The sequence below is a fragment of the Barbatula barbatula genome (genome assembly GCF_947034865.1).
Source record: "Barbatula barbatula genome assembly, chromosome: 17".
Taxonomy (NCBI): Eukaryota; Metazoa; Chordata; class Actinopteri; order Cypriniformes; family Nemacheilidae; genus Barbatula; species Barbatula barbatula.
Window position 1 is genome coordinate 11,112,654 of NC_136780.1, and position 25,132 is coordinate 11,137,785.

The 25,132-nt window shown below is 39.2% G+C and overlaps 1 protein-coding gene across 1 annotated transcript in view; it reads left to right on the forward strand.

Annotated features, from left to right (window-relative positions):
• Positions 1-25,132, forward strand: part of mtcl2 (microtubule crosslinking factor 2) — a 39,584-nt gene continuing 14,452 nt past the window's right edge. The window contains exons 1-5 of the mRNA XM_079478584.1: positions 1-1,046; positions 2,134-2,358; positions 7,619-7,777; positions 22,198-22,257; positions 23,430-24,695. Coding sequence (XP_079334710.1) covers positions 201-1,046; positions 2,134-2,358; positions 7,619-7,777; positions 22,198-22,257; positions 23,430-24,695 — 2,556 coding nt within the window. The 5' untranslated portion in view covers positions 1-200. The remainder of the gene's footprint in view (positions 1,047-2,133; positions 2,359-7,618; positions 7,778-22,197; positions 22,258-23,429; positions 24,696-25,132) is intronic.

A 25,132-nucleotide genomic window follows, 5' to 3' on the forward strand; every position in this document is an offset into this window, starting at 1 on the left:
ATCTTGCGATCGTTGGGAAGAAAACACGATATAAACATCGCAATCCAGGCAGTAACCTGCTATATTTTTCTTTGGGATTAAGCTGATCAAAATGGTTTCACTGTAGGTTTGAGCTCTGTTGTGTAGCTTTTACCAGTTCAACTTCAGTGTTCAGAGAGAGACAACATTTCTGCTTCATTCGTGGCTCGTAAACGGAATGAATGACCAAGACAAAGGTTGACAGCGGTTCCCCGACGCATTTCGTCTCGCCGAAAGAGAAGAGGCAAAAGCAGAAAATGGAAAGCGGCGCACAAGCGCAACATCCGCCGGAGCTTCAGCCGCCCGTGCAACCGTTACAAGTTGCAACCGAGAAAAAGAAAATAAACCGGGCGCCTTCTCCCGCGAGACCAAAAGATGTGCCGGGATGGTCCCTCACAAAAATCCGCGGAGGTATCGGCCCACCGACGTTAAGCGTCAAACCGGGGGCTATATATTTAGGCGGCCGCGTGTCCAGGCGCAGCCCGGTTACCACGAAAGCCGAGAAGAGCAAACCGGCCGGGAAACCCGCGTCAGCGGTGTCTGGCGCACAGAAAAGCACCGCAAAGTCTAATAAAAGCGTTCGCAGAAAAGTTTCAGACTCCAGTATCGGATCGGATGATTTGAGTAAAGACTCCGGCTGCGCTCCAGGAAAACTCTCACCCACAGACAGCAGCTCGGAGATTTCGGACGAGGAAAATAAAGTATCCACGGAGGCGCTGAGCAGCGACACCGAGACCAGCAGCCGTGGAGGGTTCGAAGGAGACAAAGCGGGAGCGGAACGTGGACTATCGGATAGGAGTGAACGAGCTAAGACCGGCGTGGAAAAGGACCGGCTCACGTTGGGAATCGAAACCGGCGAGGGGAGCATCTCTCCCGGCGACGAGCGCTCCCTCACCTCGTTCGACAGTAGGATGCCTGCCAGCACATCCTTTGCGTTTTCAGACCTGACCGAAGAGTTACTGGATGGTGTGCACGAGGAACTAGTCAGGGAAATTGAAGAACTCAGGTCGGAGAATGATTATTTAAAGGTAATATGGATATTTATTCACAGGAAACAGTATTTGACCACATTTAGTCTAATACTGCATTGTTGACTTGCTGATCATAAACACTTAAGAAATCCGGCTGAAGTTAGATGTACCTAAAATAGATGTAGTCTATCTTTTCAAAACAGATGAATATGTGCAATAGTCATCACATCTCCTCTAGACGATAGACGCAACACTGTTTGCATTAGCAGCATTGCTGACAATGCAGTAATACATTATTTACAGCAAATGACAGGTAGACGTTTAAACTCCCATTTTGTGCATTTGTCCTTAGACCTTCCACTATTACTTAATTTTTTCTTCCGCTACAAACAGTGGGCCACTGGGTTCATGCATTATTATCACCATTGCATGACTTATTTCTTCGCAAGGGTTATTTTAATGCATGAACCCAGTGGCCCACTATTTGTAGCGGAAGAAAAATTAAGTAATATAGGTCTTGGGACAAGTGTTTGAGACAAACTGTGATTCTTTTGTGATCTCAGCTTTTATAAACGATCGCGTGGTCATGACTGAAATGCTATCTTTTTTCCTCCCTTAACATGAAGGCGACGAAAGCATGCACGCGTTTAATCTCGACTTCTTAGCGTAAATAAGGCTGCTTTTTGTACAGATGCTGCAGTGGTCCCGCCCACTTCTCACTCCATTGTTTATCCGCTCGCCTTGCACGTGACGCGCGCTGCAGTAGTTGACCTATATTCACTAGAAATGTGTGACAGCACGCGGTGGCCCACCTCAGCATCAAACCCAAAATGCATTTGAGTAAGTGGATTGCTATGACAGGATTTCTAGGGTTTAGAGTCAAATTGAATTGTTGAGATATATGCTGCAGAATGACACCTATAGGTGCCATATCTCGAATATTCAAGATATACTGTATGTCTATGTGGTCTTTTACCATACACTCAGTGTTTAACCCTGGGTTAATCTTCTATTTAACCCGAGGTCAAGAAACACACTCGACATTTTGAAAGAAGGTTTGCAAAGTGGTGCCTGCTATAAAATGTACGCATCAGCAATTTATTCTGGGTTAATATTGTTGTTATGTGGTATTTGTGTGTGTCAGGATGAAATGGAGGAGCTCCGCTCTGAGATGCTGGAGATGAGGGACATGTATATAGAGGAGGATGTTTATCAGCTCCAGGAGCTCAGACAACAGCTGGATCAGGCCAACAAGAACTGTCGAATCCTGCAGTACCGTCTCAAAAAGGCGGAGAGACGCAGCATCCGCGTGGCTCAGACCGGACAGGTGGACGGGGAGCTCATCCGCACACTGGAGCAAGACGTCAAGGTGAGGATGTCGAGTAATCAATTCTTATGGATAAACCATTCACAAGCATTTACAATAGCTTGAAAGTTAGTGCATGGCACCAAAAATGCAAAATTTCCAGAGATATTGTATTCCAGGAAAGCACTGTAAGTTATTTTGGATAACGGTGTGTGTCATAAATGTGAATCTTATCCTTCATTAATTGTTCTTTGGTTTGAGGCTTTCCTTTGGTTTCTCATAAGCACATCTTGTAAAAGAGGAAATGCATGTTTGGGTCAGATCATGCTTGGGTCTGCATGTCATGCTTTTAAAGTGGTGACACCAAGACGGTCACACATGGCTGAGGACACAATGCTTCTTTCTCAAGGCTGTCTGTGAGAAGAGAAATAACCATGATGTCATTCCCTCTTACAAGACTGATTTGTATACAGTAACAGATAGGGGAGAGGTGAAAGAACGCTTTCCTCTGCCAGAGAAAAAGTTGCGGCTCTTCGTGCTACTGTGATTGACTCTGTGTTGGTTACTTACCAACCTACTTACGTTTCACGAGTCAGAATCTCAGCTGGTGAGGATCAGAGACTGTGGTCAAGGCGAAAAATAGAGGGGGATGGCTCCTGGTGGAGAACATCTCAGCCTCTGTTGAATTCTTTAACTGCTAACAGGAGTCTCCTAACACTGGCTCAATTGTCTCCCCGTGCTACAGCGCAGTCAGGTCAAATTACTCTGGTCCGGCTTAATCCAGCTGGTTTAAATACTCCATTGCTGCTGCGGTGACAAGCGTGCTATGCCTTGAGGCGGAAGGGCATTGTTTCGTTACATTCGGCTTAACATAGCAACAAAACATTGCACAGAAATGAGTGCTAACTCAGGCGTGTTTGGTGTCTGCTTACAAGAAGCGCTTTAAAGTTGAACAAACTTTAAACAAAATAGCTTTCCAGCTTTTGTGAGATTTCAATATCACACATATATAGCAAATATAAATGATGTGATGTTGAACCAACGTTAAATTGGTTATTCTCAACATTGAGACAACATTATATCTATAGTCTTTGCTAACTAGGATGTTTACATAGACCGACAATGAAATACAGACAATGCGTCATGTGTGAATAGCCACTTACACTGTTACAGATATACTCCGTTCATACAAGAGTAATTTAAACCACAGTCACACTTTGAATGGTTGTGTAACACATGCTTAAATGTTTATTTGATGTTAGGGGTTGACCAGTATGGGTTTACATTAGCAGGTATAGAGAATGAAGACCTACACAATAACAGTACATATAGTATGGTGGGAATCATGCAGCCGGACTGTATATAGTTTTGCTTGTTCTGGCTACTTACAATTTAAAAATGAAATAATGATATGAGGAAATTAAAATATGTTATTACTATTAGTCAATTCATACAGACAGAAAGGTCAGCGCAGGGCTCCAGACTAACATTTTTTACAAGGAGCACTGTAGCCCCTGAATGAAATGTTTAGGAGCCCAAGCAGAAAATTTAGGGGCACACCTTAAATCAGACTGCAATGCAATTATGGACATGTTCCCCCAAAATAGCTGTATTACTGACAAAAATAAATAGACTTAACTTACAGAAATTGGTTAGATCAAAGTGGGCATGTTTATTGCCAAGGATTGAAATAGGACACTTACAAGTATACTAGTAGCACACGTATACTTACTTCATAAAGTATACTTGGAAATAGAATTTACTCAAGCATACATAATAAAGTGAACTTAAAAGTATCAGAAATGTGTATTTTTGTGATAGCCCAGATGTGTATTGTGCATATGACTTCACTTTTCGGTAATTTCCAAACGAATAAACATCATTCAGATGTCACTGATATTCTGACCAAGTGGTTGTGCAAGATAAACATTCGTTTCCCTTTGACTCATATTGTCTCATATAAGATCTTCCCATGTTCGTCTTCTCATTTTGCCGGAGTCTCTTGTGACCTAAGGGAGGGGATGATGTCAGGGTCATGAGGGGGTGGGGTGGGAGGGGTTAAAGGGTTAACGAAAGATCTAAATGTTTGTGAGATCTCTGCACCATTTCCTGCTCTCTAAAGCACTGACCTCATTGCTCAACCAATGAGAGTTATATCGCCAAGATCTGTCTGAGGAAGGATGGGAAAGAGCTCCACATCTTCTCAACAGCTGCTGTGGCTTCATGTATTTGGAGATGCACCGTTTCCTCTGCTTCTGTTTGCCATCTGAGGTTCGGTGGCCACGCGCCGTCTTAAAGCAACAACGGAGAAACAGAGATATTAGTAGAAAAAGAGTCAGACTTTTCAAATAAGTCTCCTGAACTATGAAAAAACACCATCTGAGCAATATATTTGTCGTCTTGGTTTAATGAGGGAAAATAAAGAGAAAGTGAGCTTGACAGATGTTTATAGGGAGGAAGACAACAGTTTGGTCAGTCCGGCCTTCGCCTATTCAGATATCAGCATAGCAGCAGCATCCTGAAGATAAGAAAAGAGAGAAAGATAAAAAGACATATTTATAAACATTTCCTCCTCTTGCTTCTGGCACCATTCCCCCTGTCTAACCACTCTGGGAATCATGTAACTGACTCCTAGAACTTTCTCTCCTCAGCTTCTCCCTTCATTATCATCCAAGCGAGGTGTGCACATGCATAATCACCCGTGTGGTACATTCACATTCAAAGCCAACTCAAACAGACAGCTATGGGTACATCAAAACCACACTTCATGATCAGGTCCCAGTATTTCATGATCCAATTAAAATAGTTGTTTACCTCACAATATAATGTTTCTCACAATTGACTCACCTTCATGACGTTCCAAACCTGTATGACTGACTACAAAAGAAGATATCGAAAAATGTTGGTAACCAAATTACATAGAACCCCATTGACTTCCAGTGTATGACTTTTCTTAAAATATCTTGTTTTTCACAGAATACGGATGACATAATAATTATTTTTAGTGAACTCTCCCTTTAAGTCCTTATGCTGTTCGACGTTACATTTACTCTGATGTCCTGTTTGCTCTCATTACAGCGCGAATGTGTGTTTGTCTGTGTCTTTGGTGTGTTATAAGTTGCCCATGCATGATTTAGACAGGTAAATCACCACGCACTGGTTAACTGGCCAATCATAACCTTGCTTTTCACTTTCAGAGAGACGGGGCAAAGTGTATATACAAACATGCACGGTATGTGTTAAACGCAGCCTTTTTACATTAAATCGTGTATACACATTGCATTACATCTGAAACAAACGATAATATTCGTTTTAGCCGTGTCATATGACCCCTTTAAATGAAGGGCAGCTTGTTTTTTTGTAGGCAGGGTAAAATTCAGTTCATAGAGCCCGGCCAGCCGTCCTACAGATGCAAACAGATACGATCTTAAGGGAAGGCGTTTAAAGTGACCGTTTACCAAACAGAGAGGCGGAGCGATCCTGAAAAGCAGGAACAAAGGGAAGTTCCCACACACACATACCCAACGACAAACAAATTCCACAGACTCATTTACATATTTGACCTAGCACTGCCGACAAACAGTCATTGCCACATTTTCATGGTCATGCCATGGTCTTTGATGGCTAAATACACTCCTTTGATTTTGGCGTTTGGTCAGATTGTGCCAATGGTGACTTGATACACATCAGGCTCTGGTAAGTGAATGTAAGCAAGCAAGCAAAGGATTTGACTGTAACGTCTATAAACACACATACACACATTCTAACAAGGCTTAGATCAGCCACTTTACCACAAAATCTAGACGTTTTGCATGTTAAACAACAATCTGTGAAATCGCAGACAAAGCAGGTGTGAGACGTTCAGATGGGGGGTGGAGTAAATGCAAAGGAGACCAACAGACACTTTTAAATAACTAATAAAATCTGATCATAAAATAAAATACATCTGATGCTTAAAGATGTTGTATGACAATAATGATGCTCAATTACCAAATAAAATATTCAGCCTTTATTTATGTACAAAGTGTATTTTTAATGATCCCATTGCTTTTGTTGTCTTTGCTGTTTGTCCTGCAGGTAAACACTTAAATAGATAGATCAAAATATAGATTCTGTCATCGCTCTCTTGTCATGTCAAATGTGTATGACTTTCTGTCTTTTGCAAAAAGAATAATGTTGGTAATTGAACAACGGTGGTACCCATTCACTTGCATTGGTTTTCTGTCCATACTATTGAAGTTAATGGGTCGTTTTGTGTTGACAAGAGACATAAATGTTGTTTTTGAGCCACTATCCCTTTAAGGAAAAATTTTGTAATCTATAATCTATTACTAAACAGCATTGGACCACTTTGATTTGCACTGAATAGACACAAAACCAAAGAGAGACCAAAATATCTCCACCAATATTCCACCAACGAAAGAGTCATATGTGGTTTTAATTGGCTGAATAAATGATGGCAGAACAGAACTGTTATTATGGGCTTTCCCTTTGAATGTGTTTACATGCACTTTGAAATCTTGTAGCTCAAAGAAAAGCAATACAGCAATTTAAGTGAACACCTCAGCCAATGGCATTATTTATTCATTTATTTGTTTCGCTGATCATTTGGTGTTTTATACTATTGACTTAAAAATTTTTAACTTTGTAATTGCAACAATATTTTTCCACAAAAGTACATTTATAGTTTTTTTATTTAAGTAGCCGCGTACAAAAAATACAAACATCTTTAAAGATACATACGTATGTATAAAGATGGTTAAGCAGAAAGACAGCTAGATCAACAAACGGAATAAAGTATGGGTGTACTGATAGAAACAGGGGAATTACTGCACAACAGAGATGTTTACAGCTCCTCACAAGCAGAAGCGTCATAGGAAACAGAGATGGAACAAAACCGAGAGGGAAAGAAACGGAAAGAATGAGAGAAGGAGGTTCTGATAGGAATAAGAGCGTGCCGTTGGTACAGAGAGGCATTGTGGATACCCAGCTGCACACTGGCTTTGGTTCAGACCCAGAAAGAGAGGAAAAACCCACTCACACATATAGGGCAACTTACAAACGGGGACTGTATTCCTTCATCTACCCCCTCACAGACCCCATTTACCCCTTTCACTGACTGTTGCTCTCTCGTCTATATTCCTTTCACACAAACCTACGTCCTTCCTTCATGGGTCTCCAAAAGAAACAGAAACATGGTCCTTGATGAATAATGGTGTTGTGGTGTTTTGGATAAAATTGTTGTATTGTTGATTAGTACCTCAACATAAGAACTGGTGAAACGCATCTTTCAACTCTCCACCATTGATCTTTTTGTGTTCAGGTGGCAAAGGACGTGTCCATTCGCCTGCACAATGAGCTCGATGCCGTGGAGAAGAAAAGATCTCGTCTGGAGCAGGAGAATGAGGAGCTGAGGGTGAAGCTACAGGATCTGGAGGTGGCCAAGCAGGTCCTTCAGGCTGAGATGGAGAAGGCCAGAGAGGTGAGGGCGGTTTTATATTACTGTACTCAGTGGGTTTAAAAACAAACTGGAGCTTTTCCAAATATGAAATGCAAATTTGATTTGTGGGTAATGAAGCAATAAACAGCAAGCTGGTTGTGAATCGCAATGATTTCTCTCTAATAAGTAATTATGTCAAAGCTCCAATCTGTAACTCGTACCTCTACATCGCCACCTATGTTTAAATTGTAAAATTGCAGGTTACTTTACATGGGTCAAATTTACGTAATTTGCAAAATTGTCCCGTCGGCTTTTTATGTAATTGCGAAAAAGCTCATTTTTGTTTATTTTTACCTGAAAAGTTACGGATTGCAGCTTTAACCAGATTTGTCAATTTTCTTGCACGGAAAATACTCACCAAATTCAACATCATGACGCAGTTGCTAAGCTGTTCTGAGTGGTTGCTAGGTGGTTGCTTAAACCGTACCTATTCTGTTTATGAATGAATACAGAATTGAAGTCACAAGTGAAAAGTGTGATCACAAATATCTGTATAGCAAGTTTCTGTTGTAATGAAAAAGAAGGGGACTTTGCTTCAATATTCAATAAATCTTGATTAAGAGTTTCTGGGGATGTTTCTAAAAGGACATTTTTATATTTGACTTGATTTGGCTTGAGGCAGAATGTTAATGTTGTGTAGTATTGTAGTTTAAAATATTGCACAGTGTAGCCCAGAGCCCCGATCTGTTGACTTTCTCTGTGTAAATGTCAGCTTGGGGATAAAATACTTTTAGATTTTGCTCTCGTGACAGTTTAACAAGGAGGAACATAAAGCACGCTCTGTGTTTTGTTAATTCCTGTATTTTGGCACGCTATCTTTCTTTTTCTCTTGCTAATAGATGTGTCTTTGTTTTATGAGTCATTTACTATTGGCTGGAATCTCTGCATTGGATCAATGGTCGGTCTGTGGTCTATTAGCAATGCCTGTTGTGTTATAGAAAGTGATGATGAATGCATTATTGAATATTTCAACGGTCAGAAGTGGTCGTAACACTCGGTTCTTTCAGAATTATTTCACGGGCTGTTTGGTACTGCTGTGATTGTTGATGCCAGTTCTCTGATTTGCTCGGCTGCAGTGCTATGGGTGGGCTCAGAGTCTGTTCTGCAATCTTATTCGCTGAAATAATTTGTGGCACTGTGGTTGAACCTTGAAATCTATGCGTGATGGGCACTCATGGTGCACAGAGAGTACCAGTTCACTAAAAATACAGATTAAGTTAAATAAAACAAGTAAAGTTTAGTAGATGCACACACTGTATGGGTAAGAAAAATATAAATGAAAAACAACACAAATGTATGTCTGTACTCTTGAGGCAGATGTTGTCACCTTTCAGATAAAACACACCCACAGGATGCTTTTAAGAAAAACAGATCCTACATTGTTCATACTTTACCAAAGTTATGAAAAGCCACACAAATGATTACTTAAAGAAAGAAAAGAGATGAATCATCACAGACAGTCTTGTAAAGACATGCAACAGAAGAAGAGAAAGAGAGGATGATGTTAAGATTGGTTGTTTAGCAGAGAACATAGAATATTGATATATTACGAAACATGATGGATGAGGATGGTTATATTAATACTGAGACACATATATCAGGAATGATCAACTCTCTTAATACACTTTCCTGGTCTTATCACACATCTCTGCATGCTCTTTATTATAGAAATAAATATAGAAAATATAACAGATTAAGAAAAAAAAGTCAAGTATTAAATAATCACGTAACATTTAATGTTGACTATAATTATTCCACTTCTTTCACAAAAATACACGCTCAGAATAAAAGCTTGACTTCTTTCAGCCTACCATTATCCCAAACTCCAAAACGGTTTATTTTCCTTTCCCACAAGCCTTTGATTCTCTGTCTACTTGTATTTTCTTTCGCCTCTGTCTGTTCGTCATTTAACACACAATCTGTATCGATCTGTTCTACAGCAGCTGTAAAGTCTCACGGGTGATTAGGTGCACATGTGTGTTTATGAGCTTCTGATGGTGGTCTCACTGTGGAGGGGCTGCCTTATAAGAATCAGGTGTTTGAAAAATGTCTCTTTTCTATCTTGTGCCTTCCCTTTTTACAATTTCTTGTCATTTGAGACATACACAGCTTTGCGGGCTATTTATGAGTTAGTGCTCGAAGTAAAACTCGAAGCTTGATATGTATGATTCTATACTGGAATCATCCTACTGCTTTCTTGCTGACCTAAACGACTTCAGTCTTTGAAGCTTCTTGACTGTTAAAGGGAAGCGATCCTATGAGACTGACTGGATCTTTATTTATATTTTTCAGGAAGCCTGTATCTTTGTTTTGCTCTAAAGGGGGAAACCCTCAGAAAGGAAGGAAGTTCAGGGTCAATGGGGCTTGGTTCATTAATTCACTCTCATCTCAGATGGAAACACTCGCCAGTCACAGCCAGCAGACTCATGCATCACGGCTATTTAAACTTTAAAGCCCTGGCTCAATGTGCAACAAAAAAAGAAACTGAACGTTTTGAGGATTCCCGAATGTTATTTGGATATCTGGGAAGACCCAGAAAATTTCAGGAAAGATGATTTTATTAAACTGGTACACCAGTACATATTCTCTCAGAACTAGAGCACTGCAGTGCTGATCAATAGTCATAGGTGACTCATGGGATGGTTACAAGAACAGTCACAGGTCAGTAAAACTGGCCGTGAGCTTTGATAATAAACTGTTTCCAGATAAATAAGCTTTGTCATTGCTGGACAAAAAATGTATGGTTGCACTTTACAGTACGAGGCTACAAGCCCTTTTTTTGTTTAGTATACTAGATTATTCATTTATCTCTTACAAAATACAGCTGTAAAAATAATAAACCATTTCAAAGTATCCAATATCAAATAGGTATTTGTTTAGGTAAAATGAAAATTTTTCACATATTTCAAATTAAAGCATTGTTTCTATTTGCATTTATTTGCAGAAAATGAAAACTGGAGAAACAGGTCAAAATAAGAGATGAATGCGCTGTATTTTTTCAGACCTCAAATACTGCAAAGAAAACAAATTTATATTCACATTTAAGCAATACAACAGTAAAATTTGTATTTAGGAAAAGTTCAAAAATGTATTATCACAGTTTTCAAGTGTCTATTCATGCTGTCAGTCTTTCACGTTGCTGTTGGATGACTTTGTCACTCTTGAGATTGATTTTGTTGAAATTCAACAAACTAGAATGGTCCCAATGCATCTAAATGCTGATTAAATACATGGTACTCTTGTAGGTGTTGTTTATGTTGTGTATGGGCAGTTCCAGCGTTATGGATGTGACATTTTGCGTCATGAATGTGACATAAAAATGCTTGGAGAATGTATTCCTTACCAATTTACTGAAGCATCTGTTTATATTTTACTAAACCCTTGTTGATAGAGTTTAACCTTCAGAAAAATATGCACACGTTTTCTATTTAAAAAAGGGAAATAAACAAAAGGGTGTGACGAAAGAGGACACAGTTTTTGAGAGACAAAAACCTTTAAAACTTTTTACTTTATTTCAATTTTCATGTGCCCATTTATGAGGAATATGTGCCGTTATGGATGTGACAATCCTGAAAATAGCACTTACCTGACAATGAAAAATCATGCACTAAAAATAACACAAATGCCAATAATTGAACCAAATGTTGATATCTGTGCTGTTATAGTAAAAACCTTTGGTAACAACATTAGATTTTCATGGTAAGGTTGACACTTTCACAGAACCCGTATAGTGTTTATACTGTCCCCAATACATTTATTTTGTCAAATACATAAAAAACAAAGTACAAAACAAACAAATGTCGCAGAACTCGATTAGGAATCGGCTATATATGTACAGACCAAACAGACTTTCACATAATCACCATGTTTGCATTGAATGTAAAATTGACATTGCTCTGAATAACACAAAGTGGGGCAGAGCTACATGAATGCAGAATAGCTGCTTGTTTCTGAGGAGGCTTGTCAGCTGTGTTTGCTGTGTATTGTGCTACCTGTTCTGTACAGCATCAAAGCACTTGGTGAAATAGTATATGTTTTGTCCTGATTTGGAACGTGATGAGAAAGACAGAGAACGAGAACAAGCTAATAATGCAGGCAAATATGCACATATAGTGCAGAACTACATTTTTATGAAGAAAATGTCACTTGGTGTTGCGGGTGGTTGCCAGGGTGGCTGGGTGGGCCAAGTGTCTCACAAATATTCAGTTTTACCGTTTAAAGTCTGATCTCCTAGAAAAATAATATAAGCGATAACAATGTTGATGCTTGCCTGAGGAAACTAATAACCTGTAAAAACTGGTAACATCCCAGCATCACAGATCCAGCCAGAGCATTGCTTAATGTGACACACATCCACATGCAGACATGGGTTCTTTCCTCAGGGAGTGAGAGGTGATTTCATGCTCCAGTAAAGGTTTGCACGAAACACAAGAAATGGGTTAATGTACATGAGATATGTAAGACTCAAGCATGCAAACTGAGTTTACACTCAGATACTCATACAAACAAGCTTTGGGGCACAGTATGTTGGTAAATAAACAGCCCTGACATCTCTAAGTAATATCGGCTAAAATGATGTTTGAAAACTAAATATGCACATCAGTATAATATGAGTATTTGATGTCGGTGGTGATCTCGACTCATCGACTGATCTAACATGCACCTCTGACTGCGGCCCTTTATGTGTTATTTTTGATCATCAGACCCATCGGGCGTGTCAGTCGGGAAAGGGATTTTTTAAAAGGCTCCTGGATGTCAATGGTTATTCGTTTTGAGAGTCAGTTGGGATCAAATGTCTGGGTTGGGATGCTGGATGTGGAGTCATTTGGTCAAGTCATGCTTGGTGGTCCTCGGACTTTAGGGTTTATTTAATTTGAGGGTTTAACTCAATAAACATGGTATTGGGTTATTTATATCACAGCAGCTTATTAAGTTGCCAACTGGTTTATTTACATACCAAAGCCAGTCTTCACTCACATTTGTTGGGTGGTAAATTTGGACCCCGTCTGAGACTGTTTGACAGGAATGTTGTTCCTCTTAAGCATTAGATGTTTAGACTTTCCACTAAACTGAATCTTGGTGTGCACACGTCAATCAAAGGACATTGTTTACCAACATTAAGGCTCTGATGTCATAACCTTAACATCTCCGTGTCTCCACCTATTCGGTCTGTGTGTCATATAAGATAAGGAGCTTGTAATCTCAGACAGCTTCTACTTGAAAATTACATGACTGAACAAATGGCACAAGCCAAACAAACAATAGGAGGATGTTAGGGAGGGAATGAATATGCCTGAAGCTGCTTCTCTTATTATGGAGCTCAGCGCTGTATGGAGCTGACAGACGATGAAGAGCAGAAAGGGAAATGTGTGTTTGATTTATCATGCTGGGGTGTTGAGCTCTTAAACACACACACACTGAAATGCATAATGCTCTGATCTCAGCGGTTATTCGATTTGTTGTCTGCAATGCTGCACTTCTCGCTGGCCATTTGTTAACCTGATGAATACATATGAAACACAGACGTTGTGTACAGCAACTGGCTGTTCTATTTGTGGTTTTAATGCTGATCTAATTGTATTGTCTCCTGGATACGTACAACACAAATCCATTAGCTGAACAGCAGCATGTCATGTGTTAAGATTGTAACTGTGGAAACCAGCCGAGCTCAGCTGTCTGAAAGCTCATGACAAGATTATATACGGCAGATTTATACATTTTTGCTGCGTCAATCGTCTTCCAGTCTTGGGTGTTGTTTTGTATGATTAAACAGCAAATGTTTGTGTTCGCATCTATTCATCAAAATGTAATAAGAGGCTCACAATTATTTAGACAATTATTTCGATAGTCAATGTGTCAGATTATGTGATTTTCACACTGAAGTTCTTGTCATGTTGTCGAAAAGAAGAGTTCCAGCTGAGTAGACTTTATGATGTTTGTGATGTCATCGAGGAAGGCGGAAATAGCAAGTGACTTCTACAAACTAGAGCGTAAACAAACAAGGGCTACCAATGCGGCAAATCTTTGTTTACATTTGCCAAGTTTGAAATCTGTGAACAGAAGAGCATCTGTACTCATATTGGCTGTGACAGAACCCATTGTGAACAACAAGGAAAAAATAAACATGCTAGTCTTTATGTCACAGACAGAGGGTCCGTCACAATGACATCACAACGACACTCTACGACACACAAATCGAACCAAAAACTAGGGTTATCTGACAGTAAATTCGTATCAATTCATAAAATGTAAATCGTACAAAACGTTCAATTATTCGAATAGTGCAATACTGAAGACCCACCCTAAACCTAACATCACTGGCATGAAAGCAAATCGTACTAAAACGTACGAATTTTTATATGAATAAGCCACCTCGTAAAATAGTTACGAATTGTCATGAAATTGCGTTGAATCTGATGTGTTTCAGGAAACCTGACATTAGGTCGCACACATTGGATAATAGAACAGCCGCTTTTCATCTTCTGAAATCCTATCCTAAAATGTTTATGTTCATATTGTTTCACTCAGACTTGCGTCACAGAAGTAAAATGCAGTTTTATGTTTACTGTATTTGTGAGACAGACATTCCTGACATATAACTGGGATTTTCACACACAATACTTGTATTGATCCACAGCTTTATTTATAGCCCCATCCACTCTTTCACATTTATAGCCCCAAACACATCACAGTTCCGATTGTAAAATTCAGTTCAGTCGACATGCACAGTGAATAATCGAATAATGCATGGATTGAACATTTAAAGGGTTGCTCGTGCATTTTGCATTATTTATAATGCGAGAGATGTTTTAAAAATATGTTTGTTAGAAATAGTTCTTACTCTGATCATTACACAAACATCTAGCACCTCCTGCCCTCTAATAGAATTCACGGGTCTCTGAGGTGAAGCTAAGTGTTAAGCTGGAATCCTCTGCTTTCTTCCCAATCAGATTGCTTTTGTGTTTGATACAACGCTTACATAAGCTATCTTTTCACATCCAGGCTGCTATCAATACACACACAGAGCCTCACAGGAGTGTGTGCATGCACGAGACATTGATGTATAATAGAGCGTAGATAATACGCCACGCTTCATCACCTTTGCATGAGACCAACTATCAATGTTCATTTTCTGCTCGCACCTTAAAGAAAAAGGGTTATTTCATAGAGGTTCCAAAAGGATGAAATATAGATTTATTAGTTATTTAAAAAAAACTTCAGGGTCTATTACAGACTTTCTTTGGGGAAGCGCCCTTTGTGTAAAATGCGAGTAGGGTCGGTATCTGCTGTTTTAGAAATAATGGGGGTGAGAAGTGAGATTGATCACTTAATCACATCAGAATTACATCTTCAGCATTTCTCTTCTGCCAAATGGCTTTATTACTACAGCCCAGTGACCTGACCACCTTATCAATGTTAAACCGTCAGCAGAAACTAAGCCTATACTTTTTAACAATATACAAACAACGCTTTCTACAATCAAACTCATATTTTTTCTATATTAACAATTCCCCTTACATTTTAAGTCGCTTTGGTTAAAAGCGTCTGGTAAATCTGTGCAGTATAAGCTCTGAATAATGTAGAGGGAGTCAGAATACAAATACAGAATACAGACCATTCAGAAGTCTACAAACCCTTCCATAATACCAACGCTTTTTTGAACAAGACAGAATTAAAATGGACATCTTCATTCTTTGTTAGCCACACAGGAGGAATTCGACCCATTTTAATCATTTGCGCAAATTCCAGACACCTCCTCCAAGCGCATCATCCCACTCTGAATGCCAAATGCTGTCCTTACAACGAATGAGAGAACAAAGTGAGTAATGAGAGGAATGTTTGGAGGGTTTTTCATCTGCCAGGGTGACTACGGCTCACGACGCGGCAGGCTAATAAGAGTCAAGTGCTCGCTGTTCTCTTTATTGAGAGCATGGGCTCTCGGATTGAGTTCCATAGAGAGACGAGGATACGAAGACGGAGAGCAGTCTAGTGTGTGTGGCTGTGGGGAGGGGGATTCAGTCTGGTTCTGATGTGGATGTTTCACTGTGCCCTCTCTTACAGGGAGTAAACGTGGACGGATATTCCATAATCTAAATGCTTGGTTTTCTTAAATAAAGGGGTGCTTTCTTTATACAAAGTCTAAATGTGATGGGTTTAGATTTGGCCTGTCGCAATATCTGACTTTCACTAAACGTGGTCAAAATATTTCCCAATTACGATATTATCACAAGCGTCGTTTCCAGCTCTAAACGATGCCGGACATGAACCGCACGCGATAAGTGAAACTGTGTTTTGTTGGTGATGTGTGCTCGCATGCTTTAGTTCCTCCTCCTCCACCTCCACACGTAGCATGTTTTTGGAAATAATCGTACAGCTGTATCTGCCTTTTATAAATGTGATCAAACTAAAGACTCTACGGATATTTGCAGGGTGCGATATTATTCTGTAAGTACTCAAGATTAACATGATATATTGCCGCTTTAAAACCTAAAAACTGTGCAACATATCCCAAACGTACAAAAACTCTTGACAGCTTTTCATTGCTGAATCAGAGTTGTTTATCAGAAATAGGCGGTGGGAGTTAAATGTGATTGGACCACACCTGGGAGCTATTACCCTGTGCTCACGACAGGTGCGATTTACACCACTAATCTTTTGACATTCATCTGGCTTAGCGAACGCACAGTTTTACATGATGGCAGGCTGTAAAAATTGTATTTAAAAATATGAAATTCTGGCAACATGGATGCTCTGATTTTGTTTAGAATAAAATGAAATATGATGCAAAACACAATCATTGATTATAAAGTGTAAGACGTTTGTACAACTATAACAAGCCAATGATTAAGTCAAATGTAACGTTACTCCAGTAGGAAGCGCAACATCAAATCAAAAATAGAAAAGTGAAACTTAACTTTGCCATCAGTTAAAACGATTTGCCCAGGAACAAATACGAGATAATACGATTTATAAGAGCAAAGATTGCCTGTTAGATATACCCAAAATGAATGAACTTAACTTGCCGAGGTGAGGCTGCTTAGGGCGAGTACATGACCTCCAAAATCCTCCGACACTTTAAAAAAGATGTGATATTTATTAACCAACTGCAGATTTGAATTTTAAACACATAGATTCTCGCATTTAGCTGTTTTACTGCTCCACCGCCATTGCTGTATGAGGCATGTCTGGAAATATACGGTCATAAGTCCTCACAAGTCACCTCCCAATGCATCCTCGATAAAAGGAGCCGATCAAGGACAGATCCCAGGATTTTATACATGCTTGTCTAGATGTGAACTTTGAATTGGAACAGTACTTTGGCTGCTACTGATGACATTTCACAAGTCCACAAGGACATAAGTACAGACAAGAGAGAAGGGAGACGTATTTAGAAACGGCCAACGTCTCGGGTCTACACCCTGGTTTGTTTGTGGGATTAGTGGCGGGTTGGATCAGCAGTTTTTCGTAAACTGCTTCACTTATAAATGATGAAATAAATGACATTTGGACGGACAGAGGCAACAGCACCGGGCGCCCCACCGAGACAAGGGGAGAAAGAAGAATAAGAGGTTTTGGGTGTACACACATGATGCACCATAGAAGATTGTACATAGGGATTTTCTCTAGCCAAACGGAAACTGAGAGGCAGATCAGACCTGTAATAAGCTACATCTCGATTTGTCATGTTGTAGAGAGAGAAAAGATTTCCTTTTTGGAACTACTAACACAAGTGGCACTGCTTTGTTGTGTCTGTCTCTCTAATGTTTATCTTTCATTGGTGCACTAGTTTTGTCTTATTCACAAGTGTCCCCATTAATATTGAACGGTATCCATCCATCATCAGTTACTTCCAGCTATGTCACACACAAACTAAATCTGCGTTTCTCTCATGGGCCTCAGGGCCTCATGTGTAATTATAAAAGTGTTTCCCAGTTCTAATTAACACTTCATTCTGATAAGCATGTTAAGAAAGCGTCCTGCTCGCGGCTGGACGAGAACATATGTCGTTCTGCGGAACTGTGAGATCTGCTGAAGGCAAATGCTGTAATGTGCCAAAACGCATCCCTCAATCACAGCACATTTGTATTGCAACCTTTTTTTATTTTTGCATTCTCTGTAATAATGTCTTCAGGTTAGATGGGTAGAAAAGCTACACTGTAGGGCTCATGGGGCCAGAGGGCTGGAGGCTTTGAGAGATTTTTCACACCTCTGTGTTTTTCATTGTTGTCATCCTGCTGTTATAAACTAATAAACATACTGTTGCCTAGGATCAAGGAATCAGAATATCTCATTTCCAAATCGAGTGGGCCAAGAGGATGTCGTACAGAGATGTTAAAATTTGTGCAAGATCTTTGGGGCGGAGCCAGACATTGTAGACATTGGGGGCTTAGCCCAAATCTATGGGCATGGTCTCTTCTCTTACCTAAAAACAGGCAGACTATGTCTGCTGTAAGCCTGTTACTATGATGTTACATAAAAAAAGGTAGATTAGTAATTTGAAATAAGCATTATTAGTCTTGCCCACATTGAGCAATGGCCCACAAGCAGAGTATTCAGATGGTTAACATTAGACATCAACCGATAATCTCTGCATCAGTTAATAGTATTCACATCAAGTTACTATAAATAGACACATTCAAAGTAATAATGAAGCCACTGTGATAACGATCAATTTGAAAAGCGTGTTTACTGTCAGAAGATTCAGCATTTTCATTTGCACACATTTAATTTACCTTTGTTTTATTCTGAACGTCTTCCTCGGTAAGGTTAATGTTACCGGAGTGGAGTTCTGCCGAGTTTAAATGCTGCCACCTAGTGTACTGTATCATTTTAGAAACCTGAAGACATTCGGGGCTTCGAAAAACCGTTTGTGGCTTCAGCCCCAAAAGCCAACCCCCCCCGCTCCGCCCCCGGTGCTAAATACGTACCACCTGCGGGTACTCAGTTGCTATTCAGATCCTTTATGAAAAATGCAAATGATCTGCTTCCCTGTATTTCAGCACAATTATTAAAAGAGAGAAACAGGGAAAATCTGTTTTGCCTGTTTGATTGAGGTCTCCTATCGAAAAGCTTTATAAAGATGTAACTTCCTGTTTTCTTACCCAAACCTCCCCCCCCCCCTTTATTTACTAATTTGTTCCATTGAGCGCTACAGAGGAACTGCTCACAAAAGCTGTGGTCATGGGAACCCATTATAGTCTGGGACTCATGTCACTGAAGTCTGGGAAGTGTGAAAAAAAACATACAATGCGAAAATGAATTTAACAGTTTGTGTGTTTGGAAAAGAACATAATAGTTGACTGCTCACTAAATACTTTGATGTTCACACCGTGTAGTGTCCTTTAAAAAATACTGTGTAAAACAGAATCCATTGTGAATAGCAATTGTTACTATGTGGTTAGGCATGGGCCGAATACCGTTTTCAAGGTATACCGAGGTTTGAAAGAATCAAGGTTTTAAAACCACTCCAATTTTCTGCGATACGGTATTTCGTTTACATAAAAATAAATAATTAGGTCATGTAATGCAATGTTTAAGGTTTACGCAGACTTTTGAAAATAACACATTTTAGTATTGTAATTTGAATACTATGAAATCGTGACACATACCGTCAAAATGTCATACTGGCCCATGCCTTATTGTCACATGACCTCATATTTCAGCCAGTGAGAAAAAGTTATGTTGCATTTTTAATCCAGTTTTGTGTTCAAATCATATTTCAGATTTGTATATATACAAATTATAATGGTCAAAATAATTTGCCATAAAAATATTATCACAATATCAATTGCATTTCCCCCCAATAAATATGCTATCAGTCTACACCAATATTTAGTTTATTTTGTGTGTTTCTTCTTTTTGTTATTGATTTATCTACACTTGTCAGAATAGATAATCCATCGATGTGTCTCTCTCCTCGATGGTTTCTCTATTTGTCACTTTCCATCTTCGTATGTAGGAATTGATTCTGTCTCTGGAGATATTTGGGGTGTGAAAGGTTGAAGTGGAACCTCTAAAGACATCAACAGAAAGAGTTCAGTCTTCTGTAAGACTCGCATTTCATTTATAAAAGATGGGTTATTGTGTACGGCTTTCTTTCCAACGCAGAACGCAAAAGAAGATATTTTGAAGAACAATACACTGAGCCTTCCATTGTTTGAACACAAAACCACTGAAACATTTCTCAAAATACCTTCTTTTGTATTCCATTGAAAAGAGTCATGTGCAGATTTGGAATATATCTTATATTAGATGTCAGCTTTAGTGACCCTAAAGAGACTTCATTTATCCAATCTAAATAGAGATGTTTCTACATGTAGGCTCACAGTGTCCAGTGTCTATTCTGGGTTGGTCTTATGCAACAGACAGTAGGCTCATCGCTGTCATTTGTTCTCGGAGGAATAAAGTGTGTGAGGTAGAGCATAACACCAAGAGTTTCTCAATTATACACACTCCATTAACTCATGTCTTCATAATTCAGACAAATAGGTGCAATGAAAAGAGAGAGAAATGAGATTCTATTGTCTAACTGTAATGAGTTTGAAGCTCATTGTTTAATATCGAAATACTTTTTTATCCATGACATCATCAGATTCCTGCACATCCTGTGCTGGAGTAGGAGTGTTTCATAAGGGACAAGCGAGAACAAGATCAGGATATTGTGTGTGTGTGTGTGTGTTCAGGTTTCTGTACCCGCATTGGGTTTCATGGTGTTGAAATTCAGGTAGCTGATAAGCAATGCAGGAATCAAATGACACACTACTTGGATAAGATGTGCACCATGTGTTAGCCAAGAAAAATGTAGTGATATATATATACAGTAAATACACACAAAATCTTGTCGGTAACATTTGAAGAAAATTTGCATAGAAGTTTAAGGAATCATACTTTTGTTTGGTGGCCTAATGTGAAGAATATTTGACGTGTCACCACATCGCAAGCAAAAAAAATACACACAAAGCCAAGTGTACAAGGTAAAAGATACCTGATGCACATTACAGATAAGATTTTTTGTAGATGGTTTTATCTATAAATTGCACATATTGTGGACATTTTCGCACAAGGGTCACATTAAGGTTCTTACAATTCCCCACTTAAAGTTATTGGCATGACAATGACTAACCTAGGGTTTGTAAATCTGGTCTATTTCTATGAGCCTTGGTATATTTGTCTTGTCTGCACATCTGAAATTGTGTGTGTCTGTGAAAGAGAGAGAGAGAGAGAAAAGACTCAGTGTTGGAGACACATATAAAGTCTAGCTAGTTACATCAGCCTTGCGGAGTGGCTGACATGATGGTCAGAACAGCAAACACAACTGCAAGTATGAGATCATAGACAGAAAACACAGTTTAAAGGCATTGAGAGCACATAGAGTTTGCATGAACATTTACTTTAAATGTTGTCTTATGTGAAACTTAGAATAAATGACATTGTTCTTATTTCATTACGTCTAGAATTCTTCTCCACAGTCTCAGCAAAATGTATTAATTGAAAAATAGTGGTGCAAAGTTGGTCGATACACCAAGTCGATACTTCCATTTTCTTTCAGCACAAATCTATTGATTTTAACATAGTGTAGTGCTATTAAAAGCTGCTTTGCTGTAAAAGTGGCCCACATACGACAGAGAGGTTTAAATTGGACTTAACACTGCAATTTAGACTTGTTAACCCCTTTATGTTAGATTTGTAGATGAAGACTAACATTGGTGCAATTACATGGAGAAAATTTAGTTTGCTGTGATGTAAGGCCTCCTATTTGTGTTTTAAGCTGTGCTATAGTGTAAATACAGTATATATGTTATAGGGTGTAAAGCACACCTGCAGTGATCAACCTATTTATAATAATACTTTAATTTAAAAATAATTTCTTCATCTTATTTTTATAGTTACTAAATAAACAAATAACAACAAAATATGATTTTGCTACACTGTAATCTTTTTTTAAATGTAAATACTTTTACCATTTCTACTTGAATAAAATCAGGTAATTTAGATTTTAGCACATGATACACAGTTTGGGTTCTATAATGAAATAATACATGTAAATATTTTGTGTAACAGTCCTACAGTAGTCTGACTCTGTACAATATAAAGTACAGTTGATAGTCACCCCGCAGAAGTGATGTGTATGTCTTGATTAATATAACTGTTACTTTATTGACCAATGAGCATCCACTTATCAGCTTTATTATATCTTAAAAGGTATCTCATTATGCCTTTACTTTCTTTTCATTTGTAATATCTCTTACATTGCACAGTTATGTTTATTTCCCCCCAATTTCCTGCTAAATAATGATTTATGGATGTGTTATATGATATAGAGAGAGGGGAAAAGGGATTTATGTCGCACTTTTTTCTGTACACATTTGAATTAATTTTCCATTTTTTCCTTTTTCTTGTAGAACTTAAAGAAGAGAGGAGCCAGGCCAAACAACAAACCTGATAAAAAAGCATCGCCTCTGGTAAGATATACAGTACTAAAACTATGCACTTAATACCTTCATTTTTCAGCTTGTTATAATGATATAATTACAGAATTGATCTGTAGATCGCACAAGGTTCAGTATATAAACCCTTGGCTATTATCCCATCAGACACATTTTCTCCATCTTCTTCATCTCCTTTTTAAGAAGTCTTGTGTTCTGTCCACCATGAGTTTACACTCTTGCTAGTCAAGTTGAAGACCAGATTCAGCATCAGGCTGTATTTATTTTGAGTTTACATTTTGATGATTCGCCAGGTGTATATCTTTATGAAAAACGGTGAGAGGCAATGCAACTAAATGCTACTACTAGAAACACAGCAATACTATATTTTTCCACCGATGCAGATAGCAGATTATTTAGAGCCGATATCGATTATTCTGAAGATGCAGTTAATAGTTCTGAATGTTATTAATGAATATAATGACAATTCATATTGAACATCAAACTGGTGATGTTTCTTAACATTTTCTTTATACAGAGCACAAATTCATTGCATTTTTCTGTCCTCTTTAGATTGACAGGATATATCAGTCCTGATCATTGGCTGATTTTAAACTATCGGCCAATAGTTGCGAAAATAGCTTTTATCAATCGTTACTGGTTATTGTGCATCTCTAGTTACTACATAACATGTTTACAAACAAATATATAAGATCATGTCTTTATATTTGTGTTTTGCGAGCATATTCTACCTTCTAAAGTCATTTATTTCAAAGTTTCTAATTCTATGCTATTTCAAGCTGGATTTGTAGTGTTTTAAGATATAAAATTATTATATTAATAAAAAGTATTATAATTATAGCAATCTATTTTACGCATTAGATACAAATGAAAGCATTTTATTTTATACAGACAGGGAAAATAAATGGTCTGGAGTGATGCTCCAGCACAACAAAAATAGGACTTGGCTTTGGACATGATTGTAGACAACATGATTTTAATGAGGACGATTATCTTTTGTGGTGTCAGTCTCGCCAGACTGTTTAAAACTTAATGAGAACATTTTCCACGCGGTTTTACCATTATTAGCACGATTAACAGATCGGGCATTGGCTGTTTGCTCATAAAAACCAGGTATAAATAGAACACACTGTCATTAAAAACGACAAAGTCATGCACATCTAATCTCTAGCAATGTCCTCATTTAGCCTCCAGAAGACAGTTCAGACCTAAAATGTCAACTTCACTTCGCCAAGGAAGAGTCAGCCCTCATGTGCAAGAAACTCACCAAGATGGTGAAAGACAATGAGGCCATGAAGGAAGAGCTGGGAAAGTATCGTTCTCTCTACGGCGAAGTCGATGCTTCGCTTACGGTCGAAGAGGTTGCAGACTCCCCTCACACCCGTGAGGCCGAGGTCAAAGTTCACCTGAAGCTGGTAGAAGAGGAAGCAAACCTTCTGAGCCGGCGAATCGTAGAGCTGGAGGTGGAAAACCGTGGCCTCCGAGCCGAAATGGACGACATGAAGATCCAAGAGCCTCCGGGGGGCATGGCGGGAGGAGTTGCAAGTCACCCGCTGCTTTCCTCGTCATCTGAGAATGTGATGGAGCTGCAACGACACCTGCAGTTTGTGGAAGAAGAGGCGGATCTGCTGCGGCGGTCCCTGATCGAAATGGAAGAACAGAACAAGCTCTTGATGAACGAGCTCAATCACTACAAAACAGAACTTCCTGTTGTTACCGAGATAGAGCCGTCACCCGCAACCATCTCTTCACCCACAATCATTCATGATGCTGCTGAAGATGGATCGTGTCTAAATGAAGCCACCAATATAGAGTTGCTAACTGCTAGGCTGCAGATCGCAGAGCTGAATGGAAAAGTAAAGAAACTCCAGTATGAGAACCGAGTGCTTCTTTCCAACCTCCAGCGGTGCGACTTGGCCTCCAACCAGGGCTCTGGACGTCCGGCACTGGAGACGGATGCCGAAGCGGGGGACTCGGCTGAGTGCATCCCGAGCCAGGCACACCGTGAAGGGCCGGTGGGAGATGAGCAGATCAATATTCTGGAGGAGAAGAATCAGAAAATTTCAGGATCGAGTCATATTCATACCACCCAGTGCCTCAGCGTTAAAGACCTTCTCGCTATCCGCGACCAGGCACAACTCGTTACCTCAGCCATCCAGCTTTTGACAACACCCGACTCTACCATCTATCGTAAGATCACATCGAATGAGTCTGCTGAACCTGTTCTGCTGGAGAAAAGCCAGATTCAAGGTTCAACGCTGCCTCTGATGGAGGCTCTTCATGGTCGACTGCAGTCTCTTCAGGCTCAGCTGCACGCCCTCAGCGAGAGGGTGGACAACCTGGGTCAGTGTCCTGAGAGAGAGTGCGTGGAAGGAATATCCCAGATGCATGTGTTGTCAGAGTCAGGGGACCCGACAGAAGGTCAAGTTGACCAAATCACAGCCATACTGAAGGTATGAATATTCTCATTCAGTATATTTCTATCCCATTATATTCTATCCTTTTCATTTCGATATTCATTTGGAAATTACATTTTTGCTGCTTGGCTTGGTAGATCATAAATGATTTGAATTCAACACTGCCCTTTTCCTTCAAATGTTTTGCCCACCACTTTAACAATTCATGCTCGTAGTGCATTTTAAAGCCTTATAGTGGATAACAATTTGGCCTCTAATAGATTTGACCAATAAATTGAAAAAGCAGTGGGCTCTAAGGCCAGTGGTAAGTGTCCAAGTTGATTTAATGTTAGCATCTGTGTTGTATTGGCTAAAAATTTTATTTCCCCATTAAAATAAGACAAATCTCATTGGGATGTTAATTTTCACCTTGCAGATAGAGTTGGTAGTGAAATCCCATTCAAAACATACTTGAATAGTCTTTCAAAACTAAA